Consider the following 23,471-nt stretch of genomic DNA (forward strand, 5'->3'; position numbering starts at 1 on the left):
AGGTTAAAAAGTAAAAACCAGAAACAAGATGCGACATAAAATAATGAGGTTTGCCAGGGGTGGGCAGGGCATTCTAAAAGCTCTTCCAGGAGTTCCCATCATGGCTTAGTGGAAGTGAATCTGACTAGCACCCATGAGGACGCAGGTTCAATCCCTGGCCTCGATCAGCAAATTAAGGATCCGTCATTGCCATGAGCTGTGGTGTAGGTCACAGGTGTGGCTTGGATATGACGTTGCTGTGGTGTAGGCCGGCGGCTACAGCTCCAATTTGACCCCTAGCCTTGGAACCTCTATATACCGCAGCCTCAGCCTTAAAAAGACGGGGGGGAGAAAAAAAGCACTTCCATATAAGAGTTCCCAAAATGCTTCACCCTGGGACCTCCAGGACTCAGAAGATTCATGGATGTCTGTGTTCATTAAAAACCCTCTCATTAATTCCCTGTCTCACCCATAACAGAGTTTGAGTGAGCCTCTCAGACTTTTCTGCTCTGGAGTTTGTGAGGTTGATGGTGAACTGTCTGATCACTACCACCCAAAAAACAAAAAGGCCCCTTCTTCTTGGGAGTCTGAGAGGTTTAGATCCAGGAGGTGATGGTCTGTTTGGGAGAAGAGCAGGCGGGTCAGGGTCCTTGAGCCTTCTGCCAGCCTTTAACTCTCCTCTGGGCTGAGGACAGCTGTCTGCCCTGGCAGCTCCAGAACACCCCCAAGTAATCTTGAAGTGCCTGGAGCCATGCATTGTCTATTCATGGCCCCTTTGCCTATAAAACAGGGTCCAGTGATTGTCACTGTGCCTGTGGCAATCTGGAGTTACCCGGAGAGAACAAAGCCACACACACAGGGTGCACAAGGGAGTCTTGTAACTACCTTGTTCTGCTTTCTGGGGCTAAGTCAGGTACCACAGCTTAATCTCGGTTACCCTCTTTATTTTAAAAAGTTAGCATCTGAGCCACACCAGGAGTATTGTGTTTTGTCCCTTTTGGAGGGACGTAGACCAACTCCATGCTACTGCTCATGCTAATCTCTCAGCCTACACAGCCCTTCCGCATTCTTTTTCAGCCTTTAGTAAATATGCCCCATCTTTCAAAGGCTCAGCCACTACAAAGACTTTCCTGGCTCTTGAGTGGAATGAGCAGGAACTAGAAAGAGCATGGACTTTAGAATGAGCCAGACCTGAGTTGGGAAGCTAACTCTGCCACTTGGCCTTCCACTCTTGGCCCCAATTTTCAGTTCCCTCATCTGTTAAAGTATTATAATAATACCTGGGGCTCACAGGATTGTTTTGAGAATTAAATGAGATTGGGTATGTGAAAGCAACTAGCACCTGGCATATAGAAGGCATTAATTAAACATTTGTTCTCTCTATACTCATAACTTCATTCTCTGAACTAAAATAGCACTTTTTTGGTTTTTTTTTTTTTTCTTTATGTCTTTTTAGGGCTGCACCTGTGGCATATGGAGGTTCCCAGGCTAGGGGTCCAATTGGAGCTGTAGCCACTGGCCTACGCCGCAGCCACAGCAGTGCAGGATCCAAGCTGTGTCTTCGACCTACACGGCAACGCTGGATCCTTAAACTGCTGAGCGAGGCCAGGGAATGAACCCACGTCCTCATGGATGCTAGTCGGGTTTGCTCACTAACCACTGAGCCATGACGGGAACTCCCCATTTTATTTATTTATATATTTATTGCCTTTTTTTTTTCTTAGGGCCGCACCTGAGGCATATGAAAGTGCCGAGGCTAGGGGTCAAATTTGAGCTACAGCTGCTAGCCTAGGCCACAGCCACAGCCAGAGCCACACGGGATCCAAGCCATGTCGTCAACATGCACCACAGTTCATGGCAACGCCGGATCCCCAACCCACCAACTGAGGCCAGGGATCAAACCCATATCCTCAAGGATACTAGTCTGGTTCATTACCACTGCACCACAATGGGAACTCCATAAAATAGCATTTTGCTTATACCTCTGAAATAATATCTCAGTGAAAAATTATAGTATGGAAGAATGTTTCTCTCTTTTTTTTTTTTTTTTTTGGCTACACTCATGGTGTGTGGAATTTCCTGGACCAAGGATTGAACCTGTGCCTCAGCAGTAACTCAGACCACCATGGTGACAATGCTGGATACCTAACCTGCTGTGACCCAAGGGAACTCCTGGAAGAATGTTTCTTTTCCAGTGGGTTTGCAACTCAAGAGCAGGAGTGATTTATCCAGCAGCTCCAATGTAGAGTTTAGACCCATGATGTTGGTTGAATGAATGAGCTCCTAGGCTGGGTGATGGAAAATCTATACAACCTGGACTTTTGATGGGTAGGAAAAGGTAGCAGCATGTGTAACATAGAGAGGAGACTTTTCTGGGTACTGCCGGGGGATAGATGTATGAAAGCCTGACCTGATAAGAAAGAGACCTTATGCATTTTGTCTGGTCAGAACTATGAGCAAGGGCTGAAGGTTCTAGGAAAAGGCAGGTTACGATCGAAAAAGGAACAACCAGAACTTTTTAAAAAGGTGGTATGAGGAGTTCCCATTGTGGCTCAGTGAATTATGAATCCAACTAGTATCCATGAGGATGCGGGTTTGATCCCTGGCCTCACTTAGTGGGTTAAGGATCTGGCATTGCCGTGAGCTGTGGTGTAGGTCACAGATGTGGCTGGGATCTGGCATTGCTGTGGCGTAGGCCAGCACTTGCAGCTACAATTCAACCCCTAACCTGGGAATTTCCATATGCCACAGGTAAGGCCCTAAAAATAAAAAAATGAGATGAGACTACTCTTGAGGCCATGGATTCCCTACCCCTGGGGAGATGAGCCCCGAGCTGGATGCTCATCAGGGACCTTGTGAAGGAAGAAACTGCATCCAGCATAGCGTCTCCCAACCCTCTCAGATATGAGAGTCCATTAACTAGTCTCCTTCCACCCAAGGGATCCTGTCCCTGTTCCCCTGCTACTTTGGCCTCTAAACCCCTTGATTTTGTGTGCAGGTGAAGATGCCTGGAGGTGCCGGGGCTGTGGAGACCATGTCACTCCAAACCAGAGGTTATACAGGACAGTCAGTGAGGCCTGGCATAGCTCCTGCTTCCGGTAAGTGGATCTGCGTTCCTGTCTTTGCCAGTACACTATGGTCCAGGTGCCATTTCATTTTCTGGAAAGTACAAAACAAACTTCTGACTTGAGAGTTTGCATTTCAGGGGCAGGGAGGGGCTGAGGGGGCAAAGAGGGATGTGCCCACAAAGAGCATGTGATCAAACATCAGTGGTCCCCTATGCCAGGTGAAAGTGGAGAAGCCCTTTCCAGGGTGTCCCAGCATCCTGACTTTAGAGGTGAAGAGAGCAAGGCTGCACCACTGATTATTTTCAGTGCAGTTGGCAGAGCCAGCTCTTCTTTACCCCAGGATACCTCCCTAGTTTCCTGATTTTTGTTATTATGCTTATTATAGCACTTAGAGTATTGTTTAGAGGTACCTCAGTTTCTTGAAAATAACAGACTTTCAAGTTAGATTTGGAGTTACTATTGTGGCTCAGCAGTAGTATCCATGAGGATGCAGGTTCTATCCCTGACTCCACTCTGGGTTAATGATCCAGTGTTGCCATAAGCTGCAATGTAGGTCACAGCTGCAGCTTGGATCTGGTGTTGCTGTGGCGTAGGCCGACAGCTGCAGCTCCAATTTGACCCCTAGCCCAAGCACTTACATATGCCTCAGGTGCAGCCCTAAAAGGCAAATAAATAAATAAAGTCAGATGTGTTCCTGGTATCTGAAGCTCAGTTTCCTTGTCCGGAAGTACAGATGTGAATAATCTCTCTCATAGATTGGTTGAGATTGAATGAAATCATATATACCAAGGCCCCAGCATGTGGTGGGCACCCACTCAATGGTTGGAACCCTCCAGAGTGGGGGCTTGTCTTTGTTTTCTCCAGAGCATAGAACAGTGCCTGGCCTGCAGTCATTCCTCATCAGAGGCCTGTGGTCCAAAGTGGTAGGTAGGGCTGTGCTCACAGTCTGAGAATGAGACAAACTGTAGACAGGCACCCTGTGCTAGAAATTCCATCTCCCCCACACAGCTCCTGTTGCAAAGCATTGCCTGTGCTGCTCTCATGTAATTTAATTGACCTTTAAGAACTTGCCTCCACCCAGGCAAGACGTGGGGGGTTGGCCTGGAGCGCTGGTCTCTGGAAGAGTTGGAACATTTTTCTGTGTTTTCAGCTCTAACTCAGAGCTCGCCAATCTCCTCTGTGGATCTGATTGCCTTGGTTCCTCCTCCTTTTACCCTCAGGGAAGTCAGTTCTACTTTTCCTTTGCCTCATAGTAAGATAGGAGCAGAATGTCAGAGATGCAGGGACCTTTGGCTAGCCCTTCATTTTATAGCCGAGGCAAACGAGCAGCATCAGAACCAGGGAGTTCCCAGGCTGCAGCTCTCCTTGGTGTTCAACCCATATGGTCATGTTGTTCCTGCTGTTTTCCTATTTGTATGAAGAGCTTCTCTCCACCATAAGTGGGAATGGGTGAACAAGATTCTTTTTGGAATTTCTGGGGTCTCCTATACCTAGAGGAACCACCTACTATATGATATAAACCCTTCATATCACAGATGCAAGGCATGAAACTAAAAAGACAGAAAGTTTCAGAGGCCATGGATGACAAGAGCTGGCCTTAGAACAGAAGTCTTGGTCACCAGTAGGTCTGTGAGATGCTAGCTTGTAAGCACTGTGTGAGAGTTCCCTGGTGGCACAGTGGGTTACGGATCCAGCATTGTCACTGCTATGACTCAGGTCACTGCTGTAGCATGGGTTCAATCCCTGGTGTGGGGACTTAGGCATGCCACAGGCATGGCCAAAAAAAAAAAGAGGGAGAAAGCACTGTGTGTGTGTGCAAGACAGACACACACACACGCACAAATACATGTTCATAAAGAAGTAAGGCACATTATCCTGGGGGAAAAGAGTGCAGGCTATGGAAGAGACTGTCTAGTTTCAAATCCTGGCTTTGTGCAGTTTATTAACTGGCTTTAAATGACTTCCCTGAACTTTAGACACCTCATCTATAAAATGGCGTCAGAATAGTATCTCCCATGGTTGTTCGGAAGTATTAAATGTGATAACCTATATAAAGTCCCTCACATAGCACCTGACACATAAAAAAACCTCTCTTTTTTTTCTTTTTAGGGCCACACCCACAGCATATGGAGGTTCCCAGCTAGGGGTCGAATTGGAGCTACAGCTGCCGGCCTTGCCACAGCCATAGCAATGCCAGATCCGAGCCGCATCTGCAACCTACACCACAGCTCACAGCAATGCCAGATCCTTAATTGACTGACCAAGGCCAGGGATCGAACTCGCCACCTCATGGTTCCCAGTCGGATTCGTTTCCACTGCACCACGATGGGAACTCCTAGAAAACCTTTAATAATCAGAGTTTTAATTTTATTAAGGTGTGTGTCTGTATACACCTACATGCATATGTTTATTTCTCTTAACACATTGGTCATCTGATGTGGATCCTCAAGATTGAGGTTGGCTTTGAACCACCCTGGCAGTTAGACCAAAGACAGTACCTGTGGGGAAGCAGAGCATCTAGGTTCCGTCTCCAGTTTACAGTTTTGCCTCAAGGACAGTGTTTTTCTGATTCTGCTCTATTCAAGGGGTGCATCTCCAGATTCCCTAGCTTTCCCAAGACAACTAGATGGTGTGGAGACCTCAGATGGAGCCTGGGGAAACTGGCTGCTTTGGAGCCAATTTGGCTTTTGCCCAAATCATAGGACTGTCTTCAGAGCTGGGAAAGATTGTATTTATCTGACCTCAGAAGCAACCTGGGTTATGAGAAGCAGGAGGCATCAGCCTGACTGGTCTTTTAAGGTCTCTTCCACCCCAGCTCATCTGTGATTCTCTGATGAATTCATAGTGTCTGGGTGCAGGCCTGCTAGAAGCCAGACCCTCTGAACATGCTACCCAAAGAAATTTGTTCTTCCTGACTCCCTTCCAGCCCACTCTTTCCCAGCTGGGCTACAATTACAATAAAGGAAATAACTTTTCTCCCCTTCCCCCATTCCTTTGTTTTCCTAGTCACAGGGTGGGGCTGGATATTGAATGGAGAAGTTTCTGGGGTTTGTCCCAAACTCCTCCCCTTGCCTTCTCCTTACTCTAACCCATCCTTTGTCTACAGCCACATCCATAATCCTGCCTCTGATAGCCTTCTGCCAGCTTCTCAGGTGCCTGGGACAATAGGAAGCCACTTCAGGCTGAGACCTGGGACTTGCGGTGGAGGCCAACTAATGGACCTCCAGGAAGTGCCTAGTCTGATTGTCCTTGGCCAGGATCCCTCTGATCTCTGGATGCCTGGCTGACCAGCCCTCCTGCTTCCTCTTCTCAGCCTTCCCAACGGGCCTGATTGGAGTCTAAGTACCTCTGGGCTCCTTTTTTCCTTGAGCAGTGCTGTTGGTTCTAGAATCAGGGCCATTCTCTCTGAAGCGATCTGGAACTGGCTCCCTCTCGTCAGGGGAAGCCAAGAAAGCAGCCAGACTGCACATTGTTTGTAGCTGAGGGTGAAGTGTGGAGCACTGGATGGTGACCTGGTCTCTTGGCATGTTGTCAGACCAGAGAACCTTAATGAGTTTTGTGACAGTTGTCCTATCAACCTCATCAGGGGTGTTTGGCCAAGGAGAAGGAGGGGTCACGGGAAGAGGGAAAAGCTGCTTGTTTTAGTCTTTATAGCTCCTACCTGGGACTCTGTGGTTTGACCTGATTCCTGGCAGCGTTATCAGAAGAAAAAACCCCACCATTCGTAAGCCTCCTGGGAACTGCTCAGGGCCTCCTTTCTCAGGATCATGAACACAGACTATTTGAGCTTTCTCTTTTGAGAACTGATTTCTAAAGATGGTCCTCTGGAAAAGGGGTGATGCAGAAACAGAAATAGAAAGCTATTGTCACTTCATCAAGCTACAGACCATTTCCTTAAATTTGTGACTCCAAGAAAGGCCGGTGAAGAAACACATGTAGCCACCAGAGACTGGTGTTACGGGCTGGCTGGCAACAGCGTATTTTCTGTGGTGTGAAAGCCATGCTTACTTTCTTGCCCCCTCCCCATCCAAACAAGAGCAGTAGAATGATTATTACAGTAATGCATATCATTTATTGAGTGCTTACTCTGTGCCAGATGCTGTCCTAAGCATTTCATGTACATTATCTCATTTGATTCTTACAACAACCTAATAACTTTGGTACTGGTCCTATCCATTTTACAAATAGGGAAATGGAGGCTACTCACTCACAGTCATGGAGCTGGTAAGTAGCATAGCTGGGGCTTGAACCCAGGCATCCTGACTCCTTGCTTACCAGAGTCTTTGCATTCCTAAACAGTCATTTAATCTCCCTGAGGCTCAGTTTCCTCTTCTGTCACTTCAGGGTGAAAAGAAATCACCCTTCCAGCCACACATTGGTGGTGTCAGGTAACACTAAAGGGCATTGGTTCAAAGGCTTCATGAATTCTCTAGTGTCCATAAAAGTGCTTATAAATTTCTCCTGGATCTCCCACTCCAGTGGAGCAACCCTGCCATCTGCTGTTATATTGTTGGTGTTGCTGCTATGTTTACTGACCCAAGCCTTTGATTCCAGTTTGCTCGTTTATCTCTGGCAGGTCATTAAGGCTGGCTTTTGGACAGGGAGCTGGGGAGAAGGGTAAGGAGAAATACCTGGACCTTCGTCTGCCCCCATAGGGCACTCTCGCATGAACACAGGAGAACACCTAGTGTGTAGCAATAGCATGTGACCTTCAACACCCCTTAATCCTGCTCTGTTCTGTGGGAAGAGAAAACCAAGACCCCACAGAAGCCCCTCATTGGCTGTCCAGGACAGAGATGGAGAGATTGGGTAGAGATAGGGATGGACAACTGATATTTACTAAGCATTGTATTGGGAGTTTCACTTAGACTCTCTGATTCAACCCTCACAGGAACACTGCAATTCTATTTTATACTAAACAGGAATGTCCAGAAAGGCTAACTTGCCCAGGGTCACATAGAGCTGACATTTGAAGTCAGGTCTCCCTGGTTACTAAGAGGGGTCTTCTTTCCACTGTGGCTCCCACAAAAGAACAATGGACTTGGAGTCAGAAGACGTGGATTTGAGTCTTAGCTGAGCTAGACCAGCTCTGTAACCTCGGGCAAATTCCTTAGCTGTGATGAGCCTCAGTTTCTTATCTCTAAGCTGTGGTAGAAGTAACCCACCTCATGAAGTCGAAAGGGTCACAGATGGATAAAAGAGCTCTGAAAATATTAGAGGGGTCGTGTAAAGGGTCAGCAGCAGGCATGTGGCAACATTGTGCTCCTCAGCTGTTCACATATTATTTGGAGCAGAAATCCACTCCATTAAAGTATCCCGTTAGCTGCTGTTGGGGACACAGACTTGACATACTGGCCTGATCTCCTAGCTGGCTCCCTTGGACAGCTGAAAAACAGGTAATAACTTAGAGCATTCCTAATAGTGGGCTCTGGCCTGGCTTCTGTTTGTCTCTTTGCTGAAACATCCCCTTAGTGGTGTTCCAGAGGACAGCCTCACTGGTCTGTCCACCAGCCACTCTTCAGTCTTCATCTGGTACAGCCTCTCGAACTGCCCTGGAGGTAGGAAAGTCAATCAGAATTTGCAATCAAGCTGCTTGGGTTTCCATCCCAGCTCCTCTTGAGTACCGCCTTAACCTTTCTTTGCCACAGCTTCCTCATCTATAAAAATGTGAAGTGGGAGTTCCTGTCGAGGCTCAGCAGAAACAAACCCAACTAGTATCCATGAGTTTGATCCCTGCCCTCACTCAACGTGTTAAGGATCTGGCTTGGCATGATCTGTGGTGTATATCTCAGACACAGCTTGGATCCCATGTTGCTGTGGTTGTGGCGAAGGCCAGCAGCTGTAGCTCCAGTTTGACCCCTGGGAACTTCCATGTGCCATGGGTGTGGCCCTAAAAAGAAAAAAAAAAAATTTTTTTTTTTTGAAATGGTGCCCACCTCAGAAGAGTGTTGTGCAGACTAAATTTAATCACATATTCAAAGGCCTTATCACAGTACCTGGCTGTAAGACTTATAGATGTTAGCTTTTATAATTATCACTTCTGAAACGTTCCCTTCCCCTGGCTTCCCTGATGTTCCCCATGGCCCTGGTTTTCCCCCACTTCTCTGATCATTCTAGTTTGCTCATCTTCCTCCATCCAGCTATGAAATGTTGCTGCTCCTCCAGATACGCTCACTCTTTTCTCCCTGGATGGTCTCCCCGACCCCAGCCCACCCCCATGGCTCCTCATCCTCCACACACAGATGGCCACATACTCCACATACTGATGAAATCAATATCTCCAAACCTTGCCGCTGAGCTCAAGACTAGCCGTCCTGCTGTCAGCTTAACCTGTCCATTGGATGTCTTGCAGCCATCTGAGACCCAGCTGGACTTTGAATCTTCCCTCCAAAACTGGCTGTTCCACTATAACCTCTCCCATTGAATGGCTCTGCCACCTGCCCACTGCCCAAGCCAGTGGTCAGGTGTCCTTCACCGTGACTCTTCTTTTTTTTTTTTTTTTTTTTTTTTTTTGGTCTTTTTGCCATTTCTTGGGCCACTCCCGCAGTACATGGAGGTTCCCAGGCTAGGGGTCTAATTAGAGCTGTAGCTGCCGGCCTACACCAGAGCCACAGCAACGCGGGATCCGAGCCAAGTCTGCGACCTACACCACAGCTCATGGCAACGCCGGATCGTTAACCCACTGAGCAAGGCCAGGGATCAAACCCGCAACCTCATGGTTTCTAGTCGGATTCATTAACCACTGCACCACGACAGGAACTCCAACCGTGACTCTTCTTGCTCATCCTCACATTCAAGCCTGTCAGTTTTATCTCCAAATTATATTTTGAATGCACCTACTACTTTCCGTTTCTCCAGTCACCACCCTGTTCCAGGTTACCATCATTTCTCACCTGGATGACTGCAGTAGCCTTCTAACTGTTCATAGTCACTCTGTACCTCCCTCCACTCACTATAGAGCAGCCAGAATGGTAATTTAAAAAATAATAATAATAAAGTCTGGGAGTTCCCACTGTGGCACAGTGGGTTAAGGATCTGGCATTGCTGCAGCTGTGATATAGGTCCCCAGATTTGATCCCTGGTCTGGCCTCTCTCCACAGCCTCCCCTTACCCTCCACTTCAGCCTCACTGCTCTTCCTCACAGGCCCAAAACATGCCGCCATTCTTCCTTCTGACAAGGCCTTTGTTCTTGCTGTTTTGTCTGACCGGAATGCTCCCTCACTCTCTTTTGGCCTAATTAACACCTGCTTATCCTTCACATCTTTACCTGGATGAGGAACATGTGGATGTCTCAGGGAAACAGTTACAGAATAGGCCATGGCCTCTGATTTGTGCTTTCACAGATCTTCCTTTTGCAGCTTTTTCATGGATTTAATTTCACATTTATTCATTTGATCATCTCCTGGATGACATCCTGAGATCTCTGACATGTAAGCATGACTTGGTCAAGGACTACAGGGGTTTTTGCCCCTCATGTGTCACCACTAAGCGCATGTTGGCATGGGAGGGATATTTGTTGAATGAATTGCCAGGAGTGGCCAAGAGATGTGATGTAAGCCAGGCCTTTCCCTGCCCTTCCTCTTCCCCACATCCTTCCCTTAGCAGCCACTGTGGCTGCAGTTACTGTAACTGCAAGGGATGAATTAGTTCCGGACATTTGAGTTGTTGGGGAAAATTGCCTGCAAGTGTCGAGGTGAGAAGTTAAAAGATTTGTCTTCTGCCCCCAAAGGAGACAGAGAGGCTGACCCAGGAGTCAGCAGAAGATCTGGAGCTGTGCTGCTCTGTAGGTATGATCCAAATAGAAACAAGCCCTGAAGAGAGAAAGAATGAGTTCAACTATTCTAGCCCAGACTAGTTATGAACTACCCTGAAATCTGACAAATCCAAATCTGATTGTAAGGTTTTTAAAATTCATTTGTTTTAAAAAAATTTTTAGAAATCTTTGAAGGATGGCATTAGCTAAAGAAGTCCATTGACTATAAAGTGGAAAAAAAAATATCTTTTACTTGTGGATGATTCATGGTAGGGAGAAGGTAAATGGGTTGGCAGTTCCCCAAGAATTTGGAAATGAAGTATGTCCTCTAGGAGTTAAACTAGTTGAATCCATGTGTAATGAATCCAGTACTAGTACCAGCAGTATTGTGGGGTAGTTAAGACAGACTCTAGAACCATATTGCTTGGGTTCAAATCCTGGTCCTGCCATTTATTAGCTGTACACCTTGGGCAAGTTACCGTTTCTGTGCTTCATTTCTTCTATAAAGTGAAGAAAGTAACCTACTGCCTGCTTCCTAGCATTGTTGTAAGGGGTGAGTGAGTGAAGTGTGCAGCACTGGTGGGACCAGGGCCATGCACAGAGTCGGCCCTCATGACTGTTGGCCATTTGTTAGTAGCTACCAGGGAGCCAGATGTCTTCCAGAGCTGGCTAGTACATGAATTGGTGACTGTTACATATCTAAAGAAGTAATGTTTTGTTTGTTTGTTTGTTTGTTTCAAATAATTAAATTTTTTTTCCGTAAAAATTGGTTTAAAAACCATTAGAATAATGAGTGGCCAGCAGTAAGACAAAGCAAAAAGGCAAAACTAGAAGCATGTCCATATAAAGATACAGAATCTGATTTTGGTCACCAGAAGGGCGTCCTTTGTTGGAGGCAGTGCTGGTTTGGCTGGCTCACTACTGTCAGAATGAAGTTTCTCTTCATGACTGCTCATTTCCCCTTATTTTGCATCCGTGCTCACATTGCAACCTTCTGATGCCTGATTTGGCTTCCTAGGATTCTTGATAACAGGAAGAGTCTGGAGGCAGCACCTATGAGGGGGATGTGGGTGTTCTGATTTCATAAATGGACAGAGGTTGATAAATGGTTAGGACAGATCTATTCTAGGATATCTGCACCTCTCCACATACTATGAAGTCCTGTTTCTGGGCCTAAAGGCCAAAAATGCCTGCATTAGGGTCACTCACCAGGGTGATACTAGCCTTGGCAAGCAAGGTCTCTGGGTGTTCAGCGCTGACCTACTGGTGTGGAATTTTTTGTTCACCTCACTCCTTCCTTTTACAGATGAAGAAGTTGAAGCCCAGAGAAGTTTAATGGCTCACCTCAGATCACACAGCAAGTTTGTTGTCAGTCAGGTGAAATTTTCAGGTCTTCTCTGCCAGGCATTGCCTGGAGATGTAAGGTATCCAAAGCATTCTTTCCCAGTGCAGCCAGGAGAAGAATGTCTGTGCAAACTCAGCATTCGACACTGCATGTTAGATATTCAGTTTCCTAATATTAATACCACATAGCAACAGTGGATAATTATCTGTAAGGGGTTGCAACCCCATTCTTATGTGCCTCTGTGCCCAAACAGGCAAATCTCAGCGATTAAAGTGACCAACTCGATGGAGATGTGGTCTGAGGATGAAGCCATGGTCAGCTGTTAGTGAACACCAGCTGGCTACAGATTTCACCTGGATGTATGAGGCCAGCTGTAGACTTGAAACATAGATACCCATTCAGGGAGACAGGCAGCCAGGGACCAGCATGCTCTTTGGTGGTTTTGAGGCTTTGTGTCCTCTTCGTGGGGAGCCTCTGCTTATTACTTAAACACCTCTAAGAACTCCTACTGCCTGTGGGTGACCGGGCGTTGGTGGTCTGCCCTCCCTTCTCCCACCATCCCAGCCTCCTCTCTGCTCACTCTGCACATGCCCTGTGCTGCAGCTTGCGGACCTTACTCTGTTCTGCCTCAGTGCTTTGCACGTGTTGTTCCTTCTTCTGGATGCCTGCCTGAATGCACCCTCACTCCTCCCCACCAATCAGGGGAGATCTTTTCTTCCTTTTTGATAGTCTCCTCGCATAACCAAGGCCGTGACCCTGTCTGCATTGGTTTACACATCTAACATCACTCTCAGAGTAGGAAATTCTCTAAGTCTGGAACCACATTGAGTTCATCTTTGTACCCAGAGCTTGGCAGAGTGTTGGGAACACAGCGTGCACTCAGTGCTTGTTGGGCGAATTGTTTTTTGTCAATGCAAATCATCAACATCATCACCATCTCTTGCTCTGCAGTGTTTTTCCAGGCAAGAGCTTTTCTTTTGAGGGGGCGGAGGGGCGTGGAATAAACCTCTGTCTGTAAGTGTCACTCCAGAGTCTAAAACCAGCAAGCTGTGGCCTTGAGGGATGGCATGTCTTCTGCACTGCCCAGCCTGCTTTGCTAAATAATTTGCCTTGTAGTTTTCCCCAAGGGCTAGAATCCCTCCTCCTACTTTGGGCAGTGCTGAAAGGGTGCTAACAAGCTGTCTTTCCTCACACTCCTCCTCATTACCAGGAAAGGCCTCCCAGTACCTCAATCTGGATTTGAATTGGGGTGGTTTTCTTCTGCATGTCCAGTGTTCTGGTCCTACCTCCCTGAGGCTGCTGGGAGTGGTCCTGGTTAGGCAGGGTGCCCCACTTCGCTGCCATCAATAGCACTCTCTCTCTTGCAGCAGCAACTGTTTTTGAAGTTGGCTCAAGTCAGCCATTGTGTTTTGTTAACTTGTTTCAGTTCCAAAGGTCGCCTTTTCATGAGATGACCCTATATTCTGGAGTCACCTTTCCCCACTGTACCTTGAGCTCCCCTGCAGTGTCACTGAGGAAAAAGAGCGAGGCAGCTGCTGTGGGTTAGTTACACATGAGGATGAACAGCACCAGGAATGTGGAAGTTTGCCGTGAGCCAAGGCTTTGCAGAATGTCAGCCACCAAACATTTATTTATTAAGCTGCATCCAGAATAAGAAGATGAACCAGCTGCCTTGCAATCATTTCCTCATTTGTAGCAAGGGGATCTGTCCTGCCCACCTCTTGGGGTTTGTGTGAAAGTAGAGTGGAATGGAGTGGAAGAGCACACAGGAAAGAGGAGAGCAGTGGTTTCAGTCCTCAGTCTGCCTCAGAAACAACAGGGCTTATATAAAATGCAATTCTGGGCTCAGTCTCAGCAGTTCTTATTATAGCAACCTGAGGTACGTCCAGGAATCTTCATTTTCAGCAAGCTTCCCAGGGACATCTGATGCTGCTGTTCTACCGACCACACTTTCAGAAATGCCACTATAAATTAAATAGTAAGTATAATATATTTATTTGAGGCAACTTTAGTGTCTTGGACCTGGAATCCAAAGTCTTGGGTTAAATCCCACTTCTGCTGCCTCCCTAGACCTTAGGCAACTTTCTCTCTGAGCTTCAGTTCCTCATACGTAAAAAGGAGATAACACCCAGGCTCACAGGATTGTGAGAATTACATGAAAGCATATGTGAGCAAGCCTACCTCAGTGCAGCAAGGCTTATAGAACTTGTTTTAGTGTAGCAGCCAAGTGTCCATGACTTGTGGAACACGGTGTCATGTTAACAAACACTGGGCAAAAGACAGTCCTTGGCATCCAGTGTAATCAGATATCATGGAAATCTGGATAGAACCTTAGAAATATAGTCCAGTCCCTTGTTTTACAGCTCATGAACTTGAAACTTCAAAGGGAGAGTAGAAAGTCCATGATGTACGTACCCAGTCATATGAAATGTATTTAGATTTTCAGACTGGAAAAATTATTTCCCAATATGCTTAAGAAAGAAAGTGAGGGGGATCTTATCAGCACAGCCGCAGAACCACCGTTGGTAACTTTTGGGAAACTGTGGAGAGTGGGGTAATACCCTCAAATGTAATTGTTCCACACCTGCTATATACTGGACATTGGGGACCTAATAGTGAAATAAGAATGGAGATGGCTAACCGGCCCAGTTTTCAAAAAGGAAGAAAAAGAGATCCTGGAAAAAGTGAATTCCTAATCCCTTTGGCTTGATTTCTTCACAGAATTCAGATGGAATTCTGGAATTTTGCAGATGCTGGAAAGGTGGACGTGAGCACTTAGAAGAGGGGCTGATCCCTAGGATTCAGCAGTGGTGGATTAGTCATGACTCGTCAGACCTGACTTCATGTTTTCACTGGGTTTCTAGTCATGAGACCCTCTTGATTTCCACAATGCATTTGATAAACTCTTTGATGATATCCTGACCTTAAGAATGTGGGCAGGAAATCCAGAGAAATCAGATACAGGAGTTCAACATACCCAGCACTTTGGGTCCTCCCTGTGTTGGTATTGGAGAGACCGGATTCCTAAACACCTCGCTCGGGCTCCTGTTGAAGAAAGGACATGAGATCTCAGGTCAGCAAATCTGGCTTTAAATCTCAGTCCCAGCAGTAACCTCGAATGGATTACCTGACATCGCTGGGCTTCCCTTGCCCTGTTTGTGCTGTACTCCTTGCAAGGTTGTTGTAGGGATTAACTGGGATGATGAGCATAGAAGCCCTTTGTAAGTTGAAAATGCTTTACAAACATTCATTACCATCAACATTCAAGAAGTTGCTTGTGGAGTTCCCCTTTTGGCTCAGCAGGTTAAGAACCTGACTAGTCTCCATGAGGATGAGGGTTTGATCCCTGGCCCCGGCTCAGTGGGTTAAAGGATCCAGTGTTGCTGTGAGCTGCTGTGTAGGTTGAAGATGTGGCTTAGATCTGACGTTGCTGTGGCTGTGGTGTAAGCCTACAGCTGCAGCTCCAATTCGACCCCTAGCCTGGGAACTTCCATATGCCGCACATGCAGTCCTGAAATAAATAAGAAGTTGCTCATAGTGGTGCTTCTGAATCATATGTTTGTTTACCAGGCATCTGCAGGTGCCAGGTGTGGGCCTCATGCCTTGATCCAGAGGTAGACAGATACAGGCTCTGAGCCCCTCCTGTGTGTGATGTGCTTAGGGACATATCAGGGAAACCCTTTCCAGAGGAGAATTGACTGCTCTGCTGGAGGTGGGCCTGGAGAAGGGAGGAGATAGCCACCAGCTAGAGGTGGAGGAGGCTGCAGAAGAAGCTAAGGAGCAAAGCTAAGGACCCCTTGGGGATGGTCCAGGGAGAGCCTTCATGGCTGGGGCAGGAACTGGAGCAGGGCAGGAGGTGGCCAGAGCAGTGACCCTGGGAGGGAAGCTGGAGAAACAGCCTAGGCATCCAGGCAGACTTTCCCTTTGGATAGGAGCACTCCAAAAACATGTGAGGAGGTGTTTGCTCTAAACCATGGGACTTCTTTTTTGTTGTTATCCATTTATCATTTTAAAAAGCAGCACGGAAATATAAGAAAAATGTAAACGGTAGCAACGAGGTAGAAAATGAATGCTGTTTCATCCCTCCTTCTTGTCTCACTACCCTAAAGAGAAACTGATAACCACACACTGGAGCCTGCCAGGTGGTCTGTCAGGGTTGTGTGCATAGGGCTGCATCCGTGGTGTGAGGAAGTTCCTGGGCCAGGGATTGAACCCCCGCCATAGCAGCGACCCAAGCCACACTAGTGACAACACCAGATCCTTAACCTCCTGAGCCACCAGGGAACTCCTATATACATAGACTTTTGAAACAGTGAGGTCATTCTGCACACGCCCTCTGATGCCTAGATTTCTCACATAACCCCTTACCCAGGACAATTTCTGTTTCAGGACCTAGGATCTACCTCATTATTTTCAGCAGCTGCATAGTATTCAATTGCATGGAAGTGTGATTGTATTAAGCCCTCCTATACTGATCAACTCATGGATTGTTCTTCATCTTTCAGTAGTAAACTGTCCTGGACATATGTTTTGGCACATCTGTAGGAATAGTTCTCTGGGCAAAATTTCTAGCAGTAGATTTGCTGGGACTCTCATTTCTGAAAGCTGACTCCTGCTGTAGTGTGGAAAGTGAGCTGAAATTGGGGGGATGGGCAGAGGCAGGAGACAGGGCGACACTGCTCCCCTTCCAAGATACCTGAGTTCCATCCCTGTTTGGAGTCCTGGCCAATAGAGGGCCCTGCACAGACATGGTTCCTTGGGCTTCAGATTATCTGACCAGAGCTGCCTTCTCAGATGAGGTTGGGGTGATTCATTCACCCTGCCCCCCAGAATGCTTACTTGGGGCCACCGGCCTTGAAGTCTGTCTTCTCCAGCCTCTCAGAGCTGCCTTGAAGCCCTGTGTCTCAGCTGCTTCTGAGGAGTCAGCTTGTTGCACCCCCCATCCCCACCCCAGGTTTCCAACTTGTGAAATGTACAGGAGATTAGCACCTCTCCTGCCATGTTAGCCTGTCCATCACTGCCAGCCTAAGGGTCCCAGCAGTTGCCTCTGGTAGCCTTAACTGCTGAATCCTCTGCCAACTGCTCTGGGACCTAGAAGAGCAGTATTCCAAGGTCAGGGACTGGAAATATAGCCTCCACTGTGACCTTTCACCTCCCAGTTCTGAGGAGGTTGGGACCTTTGAAATTGGCCCTGAGGAGACACACACTTGGGCTGAGACGTCAGCAGCTCACATCTGGTCATCTGTCCTTCATAATTCCTCCTGAGGTCTGCATTTATGGGGGTCAGATGGACTCCACCTGAGGGGGGCCTCTGCTTCAACTCAATACAGAGAGAGACAGCTGCACCTCTTCCACGGGGAGGCAGTTCTGTGGCTCTGAAAAGTCCTTACATGCCCACCCACCCATTGAGTCCTTTGTGAGGGGAGTAGGGTATGGAGAGTGCCTGCAACCTCCTGCTCACATTCCTAGACACCGACTCACTGCGCCCGCGCCGCTGGAACAGCAGAACTGTGTGAAATGTCAAGAGGAGTTATGCTCATGGGCTCCCTGGCCCCGTCTCTTTGTGGCTTGCATTTTCTTCCATCCGCACTCTGTTCATCAGATGGAAATCAGAGGGTGCAATTAGAAGATAATTTGCTTTTTCCAGGCTTAATTTGGGGCCCCCTTCTTGCCTGATCGAATTACAGGGGAATATAATAGATTTTTGGTGAGAAGTAGTTGGCTCTGTTGCTGAAAGAAAGAGAGCTCCCTGCTCTCCAGCTGGGCAGGCCTTTCGGTATCCTGTGAGTTGTCCCCCCTTTCACTCTGCTCCACCTCCTCTGTGGCTCTTGTGTGGTCCCCAAGGATCCTGATCCCTTCAGGGCCAGCTCAAGTGGTTTAAACTCAACTTGAGATCCAAGAAAAGCAGGGAGCCCTCTGTATCCTCACAGGGCTAAAAAGCATTGAAGCTGAAAGCTATTTAGAGACCCCACCAAGGCCAGAGACAGAAGCAGTGACTTGCTGAAGGCCACATAGCCAGCCCATAGTGGTAGTAACAATAGTCTTAATGATATTAGCAGCTAACATTTATCAGCCCTTAATGTGTTCCAGACTCTATGCCAAGGGCTTACGTGCAGTGCCTTGTCACATTTAAACCCAGACAGTCTGGCTGTGGGCCCAGGCTGGGCTCCAGCATAGCAGTGGTAGAGCCCAGGATCTACAGCCTGGGTTCGAATCCTGGCTTTACCTCTCACATATCAGCTGGGTGACCTCAGGCAAGGGATTTAAACTCTCTGCACCTCAGTTCCTTCCACTATGAAAAGAGGGAAAAATGACAGCACTGCCAGCTCGTGTGGGTTAAAATTCATTTATGCGTGTAAGTGCTTCGAGCAGGACTTGGGACAGGGTGGGCGCTTGGCCAGTGCTCGCTCCCTGCTGGCTGCCTCTGGGGCTGGAGTGCGATGTCTGTGGCAGGAGGTAGATGTGGCTGAGTTTTGCACTAATGCCAAAGGCTGGGCTTCGCTATTAGAAGCCATAAACAGTTGAGCGTGCTGCCTGTGGAGCAGGAGCCAGCAGGCTAGCCTACTGCCTGCTTTTGTACAGCCTGTGATTTTTACATTTTTAAGTGGTCGAGGGAGGGAAGCAAAAGAATATTTTGTGGCACATGAAAATTACATAAAATTAAAATTTCAGTGTCCATAAATAAAGTTTTATTGGAACAGAGCCACACACATTTGTTTACATCTTACACACGGTCACTTTTGAGCTGCACTGACAGCATGGAGTAGCTGTGACAGAGTCTGTATTCATGTAGACCTACAAAGCCTAAAATATTTGCTGTCTGGCCCTTTACAGAAAAAGTGTCCCAATCTCGAGTCTTACTGAATTTGAAATCCAGCTCCCCACTTACCAGGTGTTTGTCTTCAGGCTAGTGACACAACCCTTCAGAATCTCAGTTTCATCATCTGTTAAATGGGGGTGATAACATCTACCCCATATATTGACCATTTAAGTGTGATAGATAACAGATGCCAAACACTTAACACAGGGCCTGGAACGTCCTAAGTGCTCGGTAAATGGTAGCTCATAACAGGGTGCAAACACCATCTCTGACCACCCTCATTGTTATCCCTCTGTCCCATCAGTAGAGGAATGGGAAAAGGCTCTCTTGACCCCCAGCCTCCACCTTTGCCACAGGCTTTCCTGTCATGGTGACAGGGTGACTTCATTGGAGAGGAGTGCATGCCTGGTGAGAGAGAGCCAGGGTCGCTCCTTCAAGTCCAACAGTGAAGTCTGAATATGCCCCAGTCTTCTGCTGATGGTGGGTAAAGGTCTCTCCCAGTGGTGGGTTCTGGTTTGTTCAGCCTCGTGGGCTCTTCAGCAGGTGCCACTCCAGATTCCTGGCCCATCCTCCCCACAGGCGCCACTGTGCTGTTTTCAGTGTGAGAGGCCTGGTTACCATGGACACAGTGAAAGAAGCACCACTGCCCACTGAGGCCAATGGCTGGCATCCTGGGAATGAATGAATGAATGAAGAGGAGACCAGTGACCTGGCTCTAGTCCCTGTGTGCTCTCCTCCTTACAGAAGGGCTTGGAAGGAGATGTTTCTCCCTGAAGAGGCAGAATGATGCTCAGGGGCTGAGAACTGCTCTAGAGTCACAAGAGTCTGCACTTAAATCCCAGCCTGGCTACTGATCAGTTTTTTGGCCTTGGGTAAATTACCTAATCGCTCTGTACCTCACTTTCCTTTATACTGAGGAGATAATTCCCGTGTTGGAGAAACAAAATTGTGATACAGCGCCTGCCACATGGAGAAACAGGCATTGGTTAACATTCTGGGCTTTATTTCCTCATCTGCAGTGCAGCTCTCCCCAGGAGTGAATTGGCAGCACCCCCACTCCCCTGCAGCGCCTGGAGCTGTTCCCAAGCTAGACATAGGGAAGAAATGGATGGGAACCCTAGTACCAGCACCAAGTAGATGCCAGCCCTGAGCAGAGAGCTCAGAGGGCAGCTCTCTGGACCAGAGTCTCTGGACTAAGCTCTCCTGCAGAGGCTCCCCCTTCAGGGGGCACAGCTTAGCCTGGAGCTGGTCACCTGGTTTTCTTCACCTCCAGGCAGAGGTACTGTCCTTTGGGCAGCTCTTCAGGCTGGGGACACTTGGGGCAGATGTGCTCACCCGCCTCCTATCCTGCCTTCTCTGAGCTCAGGAATGGTCGCTCGGCCAGTCCTGCTTATTGTCTGCAGCGCCAGCCCGCAGCCTCCCTCCAGCTCAGCTCCACCCCTGCCTGCAAGGTCTGTTTCCTAATAGCTGCTCCAACCACACACCTCGCTCAGCACGGAGCCCCTCCCCTTCCTCCCTCCCTCCCTCGGCGGGGTGGGGCTGGAAGAGAAGGCTAACTTGACAGCAGCGTCTCTTTCTTAGCTAGTCACCGGCCCCTGCCCAGAATGCCTGTGTAGCTTCCGCAGAGAGGTGCTTCTCCCGAGTCCTGAGGAGCCGCCCAGCTTCTGAGAACTGGGGAGCAGCATCCCAGCCATGCCGCCCTGCGGTACTCCGCTGGGGGGTCAGGGGCTCGGAGTGCACAAGCCCCTCCGGCTCCGGAGGGAGAGGTGAGCGCCGGGCAGCCAGCCCGCAGCCAGTGTGCGGGAGCCCGGGGCCTGTCATGGTGGCCGCCCGCCGGCTGGAGGCTCTCCCAGACGGGTTTGCAGCTGAGCTTGCGTATCTGGTGTGGGAAGACGATGGGGAGTTACTTGTCAGTCCCGGCTTACTTCACCTCCAGAGACCCCTTCCGGTGAGTTGGGCTTAGGGTCCCCTGCCTTATCTCTTCTTTGGGCCCCTAGTCCAGTGGGGGAGGGCAGAGGCCTCCCTGAATCTGCTTCTCGGATTTCACTCGTCCTTTGCCTGTGGGTTCTATCAGGCAGAAGCCAGTAGAAGTCGCTCCCAAGCTGAACCGGGCTGGCAAAGTCTCTGCTGTATTCTGGGGATGGTGAGGTGAGGGGTGGACCCCAAAGGCAGCTCCTGGGGACCTCGGTCCCAGACCACCTGAAAGAACCTTTAGAGGTGCCGCTGACCTGGCCTGGTCTTGGCATTACTGCTTCCGGGGGAAGAGCACAGAGAGGGTGCTGTTCTTCCAGCTCTCACATGTCTTACCTGCAGGCCGTGCTGCCCGCCCAGGAATTTGTCCTAACAAGCAGGATAGGCAGGTTTTGCCCAACAGCATGGAAGCCAGCAAGGCCTGGGTGTGGGCTGCCTGGTACACAGTAGGCACTCTCATTATAATCGTTTGTTCTCCTAATGGGAAGCACCTTCGCCTCTGGCCCTTATGGGTTTCTGAGCTCCCTGTGAGTACAGTTGCTGGGGAAAGGCCTGGGCAGGTGGGACGGGCAGTTGGCTTTGAAGTGTCCTTTGCCATGGGCCAGCCCTGTTGGTCCCGGGCCTGAGCTTCTGTGGGGCTTCTTAGAGGGAGACTGGAAACTCTCTTTCTCTCCAGCCTCCCTTTCTTTGCTCTCTCACCCCACCCCGCCTCCAACAGAAACTCCCTAGGGGGGTTCTGGCCCTCTGGGTCTCTCCTGAATGGAGCCATTCCTGGCTGGGGTGGGGCTTGTTTTCATTCTTTGGGAGCAGCCTGTTGTTCCAAGGTCTGCCTCCCCCTCACCCATGGTTCTGGTGACTTCTCCCTTCTGGCTTCCCCAGCCCTGCCCCATGCCCAGACTTCGCTGCTGGGATCCTTAGTCAGGTGGCTGTGCCCTGGGCAGAGAAGCAGAACACCATGTGGTTTCTCGGAATTACCGGACCCTGGTAGAGTGGTGGGAAACCCCTGGATTTGATAGGGGGAGGGAACTGGTCCTCAGAGCTGACTCTACCAGGCATCCTGCTACGCACTTTATGCTTTCATCTCTCAACAGCCATAGGACATTTTGTCAGACGGGGAAACTGGTTTTAACAGGGTTAACTTATGGGGTCTCTCTGGCCAGCCTCAGCTGTCTTCCTGAGCTTTTCTCCTCTCATCCTCAGGAGGCTGCACCTCCCTCTGCCTGTATCTCCCCCTCACCCCCTGAATTTGTTCCCAGGTTTGCTTTCTTCTCTTAACAGGGCAGAAAAAGAATCCCCATAGTTTGCCTGGCATACAAAATGATGGCAGAGATTCTCTTCTGCAGAGCCAATGGGAATTGATCTTGAGTTTTACCATGTGCAATCGAGATGCCAATTGTTTGAAGTAACCAATAGTTTAAGACAGGGCCTCATTAATCCCTCTTACTCTTAATCCTGGATAGGCAGCTCGGGGGAGGGGTTGTTCCCGTAGAAGCCAGGAATGTGTGCCCCTTTTAATCTCTGGGGGCAAGACACAACTTCTCAGAAGCTAGAGCAGATAATGAGCTCTCGCTGTGGACCTTGGAGGGCCAGGCCACTGATGCCACCCAGGTCTGCCTGTCCTTTGTCTTCTGTCCCAGCCCCTCTGGGCAACCTGATAGCCCTATTCCCAACTCTGTTTGCCCAGCTGGAGTCATTGACTGACATGTCATTGACTGACATGCGGTAGACCCTCCCCTCCCCCAAATGGGAGACCACATTCCTGAAGCCACTTCTAAAGAGATGGCTGAGCATGGGACTCTACCCCACAGAGCAGGGACCACCCAGACCCTCTGCTCTCCCAGGTCAGCACTGTCACTGCCTGATCAGAAAGGCGCTTCTGCCATCAACCCCCTCCTTTATTACAGGATGTCCTCAAGGACTGCTCTCTGACCAGGTGCCTGACCCCTCCCTGGGCCTCAGTTTCCTCCTCTGCAGAGCATAGGACTTCCTGGGCTTCTGAACAGAACCCCTGCCAGATTCTGTGGGACAACTTAAGTGCTTGACCTTTGGCCTTGAACCCACAGGAGTTCTGGGGCTGTGGTTGCAAGGAGAGTGATGTAACCAAATTCCACGGGGACATGATCGGGCGTGACAGTGTGCAGGGGTGGGAAGAGGGAGCCTGGGATGAAGAATGTGATTTCTCTGTCTGGGCACCCCTGCCTGGCAGGTGGCGCTTAGCAGAGGGTATTGTCTTCCTCTGCCAGCGCCACCAGTACAGGGGTGAGATGCAGTTCCCAGTGTGTCCCCAGGTAGGAAAACATCTCAAATTGGAATTTATAAAAGAGGCAAATTAAGGAGATATTTGTCTGACATAGTTAAAGGATTTTTGTAGATTGTCTTACTACCCAACATGGATTTAATGGGCTTGATTTGCACATTGTCTCTTGAAGAAAACAAATGCATCTTTGTATTCTAAAGCAACCCGTGTTTAAAAGGGAAACTATTCTTAACCCTGTCCAGCTTAGCAGTAATATTTGGCAGCTGCCTTAGTCCCTC

General features: G+C 48.8%; 1 protein-coding gene across 3 annotated transcripts in view; it reads left to right on the forward strand.

The window, feature by feature from the left end:
- LIMK2 (LIM domain kinase 2) overlaps positions 1-23,471 on the forward strand; it is a 55,648-nt gene that overhangs the window by 8,762 nt on the left and 23,415 nt on the right. For 2 of the 3 annotated variants that reach the window (XR_002338596.1, XM_005670864.3), the window contains exon 2: positions 2,978-3,077. Coding sequence is in view for 2 of the 3 variants with exons in the window: in XM_005670864.3 (XP_005670921.1) it covers positions 2,978-3,077 (100 nt within the window). In the remaining variant the exon portion in view is untranslated. Of the gene's footprint in view, positions 1-2,977; positions 3,078-20,202; positions 20,914-23,471 lie in introns of those variants that run through there. The other variant, XM_001926065.6, reaches the window with a different exon arrangement.

The sequence above is a fragment of the Sus scrofa genome, chromosome 14 (genome assembly GCF_000003025.6).
Source record: "Sus scrofa isolate TJ Tabasco breed Duroc chromosome 14, Sscrofa11.1, whole genome shotgun sequence".
Classification (NCBI taxonomy): Eukaryota; Metazoa; Chordata; class Mammalia; order Artiodactyla; family Suidae; genus Sus; species Sus scrofa.